At 41.2% G+C, this 12,149-nt stretch overlaps 1 protein-coding gene across 2 annotated transcripts in view; it reads right to left on the bottom strand.

Moving 5' to 3' along the window:
* Positions 1–11,180, bottom strand: part of LOC109904119 (protein jagged-2-like) — a 35,455-nt gene extending 24,275 nt beyond the window's left edge. The window contains exons 1-3 of one of the 2 annotated variants that reach the window (XM_031788101.1): positions 10,825–11,180; positions 9,906–10,226; positions 1,300–1,360 (exon numbers count right to left, since the gene is read on the bottom strand). In XM_031788101.1, the coding sequence (XP_031643961.1) occupies positions 1,300–1,360; positions 9,906–10,226; positions 10,825–10,890 (448 nt within the window). In that variant the 5' untranslated portion in view covers positions 10,891–11,180. The remainder of the gene's footprint in view (positions 1–1,299; positions 1,361–9,905; positions 10,227–10,824) is intronic. The other variant, XM_020501264.2, reaches the window with a different exon arrangement.
* Between the last annotated feature and the right edge of the window lie 969 nt (positions 11,181–12,149).

Raw genomic sequence — 12,149 nt, 5'->3', positions numbered from 1 at the left:
AATCATCTGGAGTCTGGGCTTTGTATTTGGGGACTTTTCTTCCTCTTGTGCTGCTAAGAAGCTGCTTTGTGTGAAGCTGCGTTGTTCCTGGGAATATATAGAGCTGACTCTCTAAGAGTTATGCAGCAGTGAAAACAGGACAGCTTGTTATAGAAGCTTGGATTGGTGTGTATCGCCTGTTCACCGGAGAGAAAAACACAACAACCTTGTCAGGTTAGGTCAGCCATTGATCTCGCCTGAGGTTCAATGTTGCCCTAAATCTAACACACTTGACTTGAGTGACATAGATTACATTCCACATTCCACAATTAACCTTTCTTCCTCTGAGCAGAGCTTCCAAAACAAAGCCAAACAGGACTGAAATGAGAGAAGCAAGTAAAAACAGGATACAGCTGTGTTCCAAATAGCAGTGACTAGGCACCCCGCGTCCAAACTGGGCCTGACGCGGAAGGAGCTCCCTGTTCCCCCTTGAGACAATTAGTCACCTTTAATGAAGCTCTTCTCACAGAGACACACATCTTCACAAGCCCCATCCCTGCAGTGACTAGGGCTGAGAATTGCCGGGAACCTCACGATATTATCACGATAGGTGCTGATACGATATGTATTGAGATTCTCACAATTCTCACAATTATTTTTGTATTGCTATTCAATACTGCGATTTTATTGCATTTTGATGTTCCAAACATGCTCACGATATGGTATGTCTGCTAAAGAGACACTAGAAAGAGCATGAGAAAATTTGTTTTAATCAGTCATGGAAATAAAAGTGTTGAAAACATTTTGGTTCGCTATTTAAAAAGAAGATTGAGGCCAAGCTATAGGATGAAAAAAAAATCCCAGAGTTTTGGCGCAGGTACAGCCAACTTGCTGACGCTACCTCGCAAATTTTTTGAAATATATATTTTTTTAAATGTTCAAACCGATACTTGCGGATAAAGTATCGATATAATATTGTCCAAAATTATTTTGCGATATGTAACTGTATAGATTTTTTCCTCAATCACTACAGCTACTAATGAGAGAGGAAATGTCCTTAGTCTAAATTAGAGTAGATAAATCACATAAATCACACAAATCTCCTTTTTGACATCACCTGTAACCTTGGTTCTGAGATGCTGCCATGGACCTCCCCATCTTTTTATGTCAAAGTAAATACCCCTGTCACTTCTAAATAAACACTATACACATCCTTCACCCCTCACCTAATGACTTATTTGATGGGAGACACTGAGGCCTGGCTGGCTCTCCTTTCATGTGGTAGTAAATACCTGGAAAGGTGAAGTATACTGTACATACCACTGTTGCTGTGTGTACCATTGTCCCAGTCCCACGCTTCCACAATCAGAGTGTACGCCCGCTGGAAGAGAGACACAGACGGGATCATTAGGGGGTTGTAAGAATTCTTACTCCCCAGTCCCACACACTGACAGACACACACACACACACACTGACAGACACACACACTGACACACACACACTGACAAACACACACACACTGACAAACAAAACACACACACACAGAATGTGGAATGCATTACACAAGGAACACATGATGATAACACACACACACCAGGAAAGTCTGGTGGGAGGAGCTATAGGAGGAATAGTACCAAAACTATCAAACCCATGGAAACAACGTGTTTGACTCCATTCCATTTATTCCATTCCAGCCATTACAATGAGCCTGTCCTCCTATAGCTCTTCCCACCAGCCTCCTCTGACACACACACACACACAGATACACAGATACACAGATACACCGTTTGTGAGTGAATGTGGATGCTGCTGGTGAGAAAATAGCTCTTGGTTCCCACACTGCTGTCACTGATTAGCTGGATATAAGCCCGTGGGAAGTTAACAAGTGCAACTACTACTGTAGGGATAACAAATTGAAATTGAACCACCGGCACTGAACACATTCTAATACAAAACAGGTGATTAAGCTGTTAGCTCAAGTCTCGCTGCTGTACTTACTGTACAGTGATATCATTCCCCTGAAGTGGCACACACATACTGAAACAATTCCAAATCTAACAGCAGCAGGTTTCTTAAACTGAAATTCCTGGGGAGTTATTTGGGTACCAGTACACCAAAGCCAGAAAGGAGCTGGCTTTCTGTCAGGTGATTGTGGCCAGTACAGCCCATTCCACCAAAAGAAGGTCGGCGAGGTAGATTACACAGTACTGGTCAGATTAGAGAGAAGGGGTGAAAAAGGAGCTAAACATTTCTGTAATTTGGATTCTTGGATGCTCAAAGCTGTTGGAGGAAACTGTATATTTCACAAATATGACTTCTAATAATGCTAAACTGCTGAGTATATGGAAGGCAGAGAAGTCTCGTTCTTTGATCTCCCGTCCCCCAGTAGTGACTTATACCACAGTCCCCCTTTATCACTTCTATTTAAACAAACCCTGTATGTAACTGAAGTGTGCATTAATCTAGCTAGTATGGCCTCTCTCCAGATTGATCCGAAAACACATGCCACTAACTCTGGCCCTTTCCGAATGCAAATAATTAACTCTTTAAAGGTCCAAGGACATACAGTTGGCTTTATCTTCACCTTCCCCCAAAAGTAAACATTCCATTGCATCATCAGCTGTCCCAGTAATGGGCCCTCAGTCAGTCCCCCAGGAGACAGATAGGAGGAGGAGACAATCTGGACACAGACATCTCTTTTACACAGCCACAAATAACCCAAAGGTCCAGACCTGAGTCACATAAACTAGTTCATCACCTCAGTGTGTGATGTGATAAAAGTAGATGGAGTATTACATCTACAATACATCTTTTTACATCACACAATGAGCATTCTTCATGAAAAGCTCAGTGGAGGGCATAGCACAGTGAGAGGCTGCCTCCCTGCCCCTCTGCTGTCCTCTCGTGTCTCCCCACTACTACTGGCCTTTGAGTGATCAGACTACTGCCTCCCATTCTCCTTCCTGCCCTGTCAGTCAAATATGACTGGCTATGATTTATGAGGCTGGGGAGCCCAAGGTATCATCTATGATATGGAGTGATAATAACATTGTGATATCTTATTCAATCTTCCTTAAATCATAAATGTCTCAAAGACTGACTTCCAATCAGCCAGTAGTCTCTCTGGGCTCTGACTCACTGGTGGGCTGTCACGCCCTGGTCAAAGTATTTGAGGGCTTCCTGTGTGTATGTGTCATTGAGGAGAGACTGGAGGCTGGGAGAGGCTGGTGCAAAGTGTGCGGCTGTGGGGTGCATGTCTGACTGTAGTGCAACCTGATGGACCAGGCCAGGGCAGCAGTCACAGTAGTTGTCACTTGACACCTTCCAGACCATTTTACATGAGTCAGAGGGATTTGAGCCCACTCCTCACTGTCTTCACCTGTTCAATGAATAAATTACTGTACCCCTTCCATCGCCTGTGTCTCAACCCACTACAGATACAGTAGTACTGCTTTAACTAGGGGTTTTCTACATTAAAATCAAGAAGATGACTCAACTCAGCATTATCTTTTAAAGGTCCAGTGCAGTCAAAAATGTGATTTACCTGTGTTTAATATACACTGAGTGTACAAAATATTAGGAACACCTTCCTAATATTCAATTGCACCCCCTTTTGCCCTCAGAACAGCTTCAATTCATTGGGGCATGGTGTCGAAAGCGTTCCACATGGATGCTGGCCTATGTTGACTCCAATGCTTCCCACAATTGTGTGAAGTTGGTTTGATGTCCTTTGGTTGATGGACCATTCTTGATACACACAGGAAAATGTTGAGCGTGAAAAACCAGGCAGTGTTATAGTTCTTGACACACTCAAACCAGTGCACCTGGCACCTACTACCATACCCCGTTCAAAGGCACTTAAATATTTTGTCTTGCCCATCCACCTTCTGAATGTACATAATCCATGTTTCAATTGTCTCAAGGCTTAAACATGATTCTTTAACCTGTCTCCTCCAATTCATCTACACTGATTGAAGTCGGTTTAACAGATGACATCAATAAGGGATCATAGCTTTCAACTGGATTCACCTGGTCAGTCTGTCATGGAATTTTTTTATTTTTTATTTAACTAGGCAAGTCAGTTAAGAACAAATTCTTATTTACAATGATGGCCTACACCGGCCAAACACGGACGACGCTGGGCCAAATGAGGTCCGACCTATGGGACTCCCAATCACGGCCAGTTGTGATACAGCCTGATACAGGAAAGAGCCGTTGTTCCTAATGGTTTGTAAACTCAGTGTATATTTTCACACTATGAGGTTGGAATAAAACTGTGAAGATGGGAAAATTATGATAATGACATTTTAGTTTAAGACCTTTTTTAAAAGACAGCCTGAAATTTTTGCCTGTTAAGGTGGGATGGAGCTTTGGCATAAATTAGTTAATAGACCAATAAGAAAGGGTTCCAACCCTTTTTGAAAACAACAGGAAACGTTCAGCTTTCCCCTCCACACTCAGACCACTTCCAAATAGTCCTAGCAAAAGTATTGCTTGAGAAACTGCCCTTTGTTTATTTTTGACACTTTTAATTGAAAACAATCACAGTAAGGCTATTAATTGTTTCTCATAAATGAATTGATATTGAGATTTTAAAAAACGCTGCATTGGACCTTTAACACTAATAGCAATAGGGTCTCACAGAAAGTATGCCTGACATCATTCTAACACCCAATTAACAACTTTTGTAAAATATTGAGATGAGAGGGGGAAAAACAGCAACACCTGTCATCTCACACCTGTTAGGATATTGAAATGAATAAAACATGTGGGTCCCAGTAGGGTACAGTGAGGCTGGCTAATTTAGCACGTTATTAACAAAAAAGCCCCACTCTAAATAAGGCATCTCCTACACAGGATCCTCATTCTACAAATTACATCAAAACAAATCAAATAAAAATATGCTAAATGACCCAGTATATTTTTATTAGCCAAGCTGTTGAAACTCTATTTCTCAGGGTTTCCTTCAGTCACATAATTGAGCTTTCCACATGGTACAGTAGGTCTTGCATCATCTTTTCCAATTTAGTAACAAGAAAAACAAAACGTTTTTTTATCCTCAGTGGTTAACACTTTTCATGATTAACATCTCAGATTATTCTGACACCAAGATTACAAGCAATGACAACTTTTGGAGAATGGCAGCATGCTGAAATTCTACATATATGCACCAAGTAGTGAGTGCCCTTGATGATATCCTGATAAAGACAGCCTGACACACCCTCTGCCATCCCTCTCTATAGAGCAGCATTGTCTTTAGTTTTCCCAGGACATCAATGCAGCCATAAATCAGCCTCCTTTGCCAACAGCCCATCACTTCAGACAGGAAACACAACACCATCTTCTTTCTCCATCCCTCCAGTTGTTTTTATAACACCATAAATGCAGATAAAAACATAGGTATAAACTCATTGTTTGGCCTGAAAGGATCAGTGACAAAAGGGAAGCCTCCTGTTCTCCAAGGGCTTGGAAAACTGATAACCGAGGTTGGGAAAACCCCAATCACTCAGCACAGCAGAGCAAACTCAGCTGGGTTTAAGACCCCAATCACATTGGAATCACTATCAAACCATGTATTCTTACACATGTATTAATGTGCACCCACTGGACTGGCAAACTGTGAGGCTCTCAAGCAATTTAAACCAGGTAGGTCAGTTGAGAACAAGTTCTCATTTACAACTGCGACCTGGCCAAGATAAGGCAAAGCAGTGTGACAAAAACAACAACACAGAGTTACACATAATAAGCAAACGTACAGTCAATAACACAATATAAAATCTGTAGAAAATAAGCACACACACACACACACAAACAGCCTGATAACTGCTGGATGATAAATTGGAGTTAGATCCTGACTTTACAGAGGTTCCCTGCAACAACAAGGATTGAGTAACTAGGCTACCAACAATTGAGAAACCCTAATGTGGATGAACCCTCACCCCCTTCACCCCAGAGGAGAGAGCAGAGTTACAACAGCATTCCTGAGTTCCTGTGACACACAGACAAGCTCACTGAACCACTCAACTGGGTCATTCCACCAATTCGATGCCTTTTGAGAAGTGGAACTTGGTAAAGTTTTTACATTCTGTCATAAAGAGCACATGTTCAACTTCATTAAAAAAAACATGTTTTCCCATTTCATAAATGTTTTTACATACAAAGTAGTAAGTGCCTATCAAGTGCCAAATCAAGTAACATGGTTGACAATTTAATCTTAAATCAGCCATAAATCCCCTTTTGACAGGAGGAATGGAAGCTTGTGTGCAACAGGGAGTGACATTGTTCAAACATTTCTATCCTGTCTGTCTATGGGTAAGAGTGTTGACGTGTTATGCCAGACCCACTCAGTTTTACACCACAAAACACCAGAAAATGGCCAAAAAGAGTAGAAGCAGCTCACTTGCTTTAACACTATGATTTGACTATTAGATGTTCAATGTTTCTTTTGTAAAAAAAAAAAATACTTAAAAAGGAATAGTTTCACCATATTAAAATGAGAATTCAGTTCAGGTAACAGGGTTGACCTTAAAATGAGGGACAGATATAAATTGATAACTTATCAAATTAAATAAATAATAATCTTCAGAAATAACTTTATCAAAGCAACAAAATAACCAGGGCTTTACAATGATGGTGAAACTTGGAGAAATGTTGGGGTTAAGGGGGTTAAAATCTTCCTAGAGGTGACCCAGGGTTGATGGAGGGATAAGTCAACATGCTGAATTTCAGCACTTTAGTAAGTCTTTAATCCCATGAAAAATCTGATTTATTGAATTCTCCATATGGTCTAAATTAAAGGGCACTTCATTTAATATGACAGGCTTTTAAAATGCAATATTGGTGCACAATTTGTACTTAAAATATCAAAGGGATGCAAAAGGTACTCATTTCTTGGAAAGACCCCACTATAGTCAATTATGACCTTACCATTTCACGATCAAAAATACAACCTGATGACAAATTATCAGAATATTTCACCACCACAGTATTAGACAGACATGCATACAAAATGCCAATACAATGCTGTTACAGTGGGCATCTGCTGAGGTATTGGGATAGAGAGATGTGGTGTGTAAAGGGAGGTCTCAGCTAATGATATACATAAAGTCTAGGATTTAATTAGCCCTGAACACAAAGCAGCAGAGGGAGGGAGGGAGGCTTTGCTGTAGTCCTCCTGGCCTGGTGGGCTGGCTGGCTCCAGCAGAGCTCCAACAGCCATGTGAACAGGTACTGAGGGCAAGTGGAAATGAAACTTACTGGCTGTGAAATAACATGCTTTAATCACAGCTGCACTGAGCTCAGCAGCACCTGGCTGCAATACATGCATTCCATTAGCATTTATCACACACATGCACACGCAAATGGGTGCAAAAGTGCATACACACAAACACGCGGAAGGGGAAGCAAGCACACACACCCAAGCATACATACAAGCACACGCACACACACACGAAAACAGGCACGCATGCACACCTATCCACAGAATAAAACACACAAACAAATAAGAAATGTATCAATGTGCTATCCCTTATCCCAACCTCATAACAGTGTCTCCAAAACATTAAACATGCAGCCAGTAATCAGACATTTTACACGGCTGGGCTACAGGCAAAATCAGGTCATCTAAAGTGGAACCAGAGGAAGTCACTCGAGTCGGGTCATGGCGGTAGCAGAAAGATGAGCAGACCTTTCCTGACCACAATTAAAGGAGCACAGGGCTTTAAACAACACTATCCCTCACCTTTCCTTACCTCACACACACTCACGTAATGTAGCCCTGCCTCTCCCAACTAGAGAAGCGCTACCAATGCTTTTAGGCTTATTAAAGTGACCTAGAGACAGAGAGGAGGGGTAGGAGGCAGGGACAGAGGATTAGATGCTGTGAAGCACGTCAACCCAACAACAACACCCCAATACTGTATGGCCTCTGACTGACATCAGACCTCTGACGAGATTCGTTTCAGCCACCATGGTCATTCAAACTAAACCCTATCACAAGAAGTGACTTTGTTGACAGGGCTGGTATCATATAACCGTTTAACCGACGGTTGTGGAAAAATATGGCCAGGGTTAGAGGGGCACGGAAACAACCACAAAAATGGAGAGTAACTGCCCCTCATTCCTATGATTTACTCCCATGGGGGGATGGAAGGACAGACTGCCTCTAAATATACTACAAATAAGAGAATAAGGAGGAGCGGGGAGCAAATTAAATTGATGTTTTTCTTGTGGAGTCAAACACAGTCTTAAGTGACTGAGCCGGATCCTAAAAATATCTCTCCCTCATGAGTCGTGACTGAATTCTCACAGAGGAAAGAGAAGAGGCAGCCTTTCTCTCTTTACCGGCATCCCTCCCCCCTCCATTTCATGAGAAAGATTTCACTAAAAACACACACAGGGTGAGAGGTTAACCATGAGGAAATGATCGAGTTTAATTCCTGTCAGGAGCTAGTGGCCCAGAAATTCTGACCATACTGTCATAGGCTACAAGGCATGCCTTGATAATATGAACTCTATTAGGGTTATCAGTCAACAATATACCAGTATGCTGTATATGTTGTTTACTACAGAGGTCTGTAATTTGCTTTGAAAGCAAACTGGGTAGCTTTTCTTTTTCATGTAAAAATACATGTGGAAAGAGGGGGTATACTAAGACTATTAGGGGTCTCCTAGCAACTGACAGCAAGCCTCAAATCAAATTTAAACTGCAGCTGTCATGTAGTGTTAGGAGTGTGAGGTTGCTGGCCAGCTTAGCACACCCTGATGGTTTCAGGCCCAACACTAAAAGTACACAACACTAGACATGCCGCTACAATAAACCAACAGTTACAGTTATTAATGGGAGAAAACATTATTTACCATCTTCTGGACTTTTAAAAACAATTTCGAGATCAATGTCTGGACATTGAAAAGCACATCCACTAATATGCCCTTGACTGGCCCATCACAACAATGGAAAACTTGAAAGGGTTATCTCGGCACTACAATCCTCTCTTTTGTCCTGTCTACATTGAGGATAATACTGACCCGACTCAGTGAACCTGAGAGGCCAGAGGTAAAGGCATCCCCTAGCACAGATCTATAGGGATCTTCTAGGATCTCACTTGTTTGAGTATAGTGGTGACACCGATATCCACTCCCTATGTCACACACAACTTAGTGGTAACCGTATCTGCCCAGAGCCCCAGTTACTACTTCCATCTTTCCCTCCCCTGACAGCTGACCACAAGGACTGATGAATGGATAGGTCACACAGCCAACCAACCAGACAACAATCCTCACATATCTGGTCCAAAATGTGCAGCGAGATGGTGTTCATGGGGAGAGGTATTTGTTCAATATCACTCTTGATGACTTGAGAGCTTCCATGTCTATGTGCTGGACTGTAGGCCTATCGTTGTTTGGCAGAAGCAGACAAATATAGGAATTGCAGATTAGTACTATGTTACTATGATGATGTACAAATGAATGATTGCAACCACCATGTGCACAATTGTACTTTGTCAGCAATTTCGATTTTCAGACCTTAGGAGAAAGGCACAGTAGCCAGTGATTTATGGAATCAAAGCAAAAGCAAATATAATAGATGTAATTTGAAAAGATACGAGTAAAAGTGTATGTGTTCTTGACATTTGTGCTGTGTAAAATAGGCACACAAAAAATGAGTTTTTGTGGACTGCACTAAGCCAGAAACCATGTATGCCATGAGAAAACGTTTTATACGTTATTATTTACAGACAAGTCTCATAAACTGAGGTGTTCTCCAAAGTTGCCAAGTGGCTACTGGCAATGAAGATGGCACACTCACAACCTCATCCGGTTTGGACTTGACTAGTCACTATATTTGACTATTAATAAGTAAATGAATAAAAGCAGGACATATGCAGTGGATCAACAGATGTAATAATGACTTGTCGTCAACTTACCGGCCAAGCGAACTGGAATGGGATGACAATCTTTCCACCGTCGTTGATTCGGTTTTGGTTGTTTTTGGTGCTCTTAAATTGAAAAGTATTCCCACCGATAACGTTAGTAGATCCAGTTCCATAGATGCACAAGCCTGAGGTCGTGACCTCCGTTTGGTATTCCTTTAGACACACTCTGAAGTACGTATCACACTCATCCCTGCTACAGTGGAGATCCTGCGCGTTCCTTTCTCCGTCGCAGCAGTCCCCGTCCGACAACTGACCGTTAGCGTTCTGTACAGCAATCAACTGCAGCTCAAAAGAGCCCGAAGACTGGGACACCTACGAATAGCATTTGAATATAAAATAAATACACGAAGCCCGTACCATTTTTAAGTAGGCTACAGAAGGTTATGCATGTTCTACACCTGAACTTTTATTTTTTTCAAAATGTTTAGATGTTTCAGTCTGAATGCTTTTCTACACATCATTTTAAGTGATGCTAGTGGTGTTAGACCTACTTGCACATTATATTTATAGTAATGACAGAGGTTTTGGGCAATTGTTTGTTTTTCATTTATAATTATTTGATATGATTAATGCTGCTTTATACAACAAATGTATGTTTTTTTAAACATCCGATTTTTACCCACGGAAATAGATACCTAGATTAGCCTATAACACAGGCATGTAATAACACACTGTCTATACATTGCGCTGATTGCCTTGATCCAAGAAGAATGCAAAACGAATTCATCCATAGGGAAGCTCCAAAGTAGAATTCCAAGATCACATGATTTAACTACGTAATTTCATTAGGAATGGAATTCTAAAAATTTAATTCACAAACTGAATGAGACCTCGTTGTGTGCATGATACACTCGCGCAACTGCGGATCAATTCGTTTGATCTGTCAATATAAAAAGAAAAAAGTTCTTACCTCAGTCCACACCATCAGAAGACACACTATTGACAGACACTTCGAAATCCCCATACAATTCCACATGTCTCCGTTTGATTAGTGTATGATACCATTAGGAAAATGTCTTTATTTCTAAGAATCTGCCGTTGACCGGTGATTGTATCCTCTTCTCCTGGCATGCACAATGAGAAAGCGTGATCTATCCCCCTACTATCTCTCCGAATGAAGCAGAAACATAAGATGCGTACTACTAAGGACAGCCGAGTCAGCGCACTGCTGGTCCAGACCAGAAACACGGTCGAATCACTCGACAGCAAGGCAAGCGGTCGGTTTCACTCATGGTTTCACTGTTGAAGCCAAGCCCGGGTATGGCTATTTGATTGACAGCTAAACAAACCATTTGCAAACTCTTGGCTTAACCAGTTGAGGAACCGCCACGAGCCAACCATAAAGGCGGGGGGCGGAGTGCCATGCAAATTACGCCTGAGTTTGGTACGATTTTGATAAGAAAACATAGTTTGTCTAAACATATATTTGTATGTTTTTCCTTTTCAAGATCAGTCCACAGTTTTATACCTGACTATTTCTTACGAACAATGCTTGCTTATGTTACTACAGAATAAAGGTTGTAGTTAATGGATGATTGTTGCAAAAATAGCATGGCATGATATGTGGTTTGAATCAATTGTCAGTATTTACAATTACAAGACATTGATGTCCAAAGTATGTGGAGAGTGGTCCAAGATACAGATACAGGACACCTGAGAAGGCATCTTCTCTTACATGTAAGTAGAGAAACACATATCTATCAGCCCCCTCTACTGTTTATGTTGCAGGACCACTGGGTTTAGCTCTATACCCACAATGAATTCATATTCTTTATCATGTCTTATTAGGAGGACACACTAAGTAGCCTGAATATAAGTCAAGAGTAAGACCATACACACAATACTTATAGTATTGTTGTACAATTAATGACAAATCCTGTACACACTTGAAAATAGAGACTGGAAATAACCCACCAAAAATATTACTCATTCAAATTTCCATTAGGTACCCATGAACTCTATTATGTGCCTTCGGTACATTTCTCAGTTATCTCTTAATGAAATTGTTCAAGCTTGCCAAAGAATAGCCAGGAAGAGCATTTTTGACCCCCGTTCACAAATACTCTGCATGCATTCTTGATGTGCAATGACTTAAATAAAAGGCAACAAAGATTAATTTGCTTTCTCCCCTATCAAATCAAATCACATTTTATTTGTCACATGCACCAAATGCACATGCACCAAATACAACCTTACTGTGAAATGCTTACTTCCAAGCCCTTAAACAACAATGCA

Source organism: Oncorhynchus kisutch, linkage group LG14 (assembly GCF_002021735.2).
Source record: "Oncorhynchus kisutch isolate 150728-3 linkage group LG14, Okis_V2, whole genome shotgun sequence".
Lineage (NCBI taxonomy): Eukaryota > Metazoa > Chordata > Actinopteri > Salmoniformes > Salmonidae > Oncorhynchus > Oncorhynchus kisutch.
Note: the sequence above shows the minus strand (reverse complement) of the source record. Positions and strands in the feature narration are given on the sequence as shown.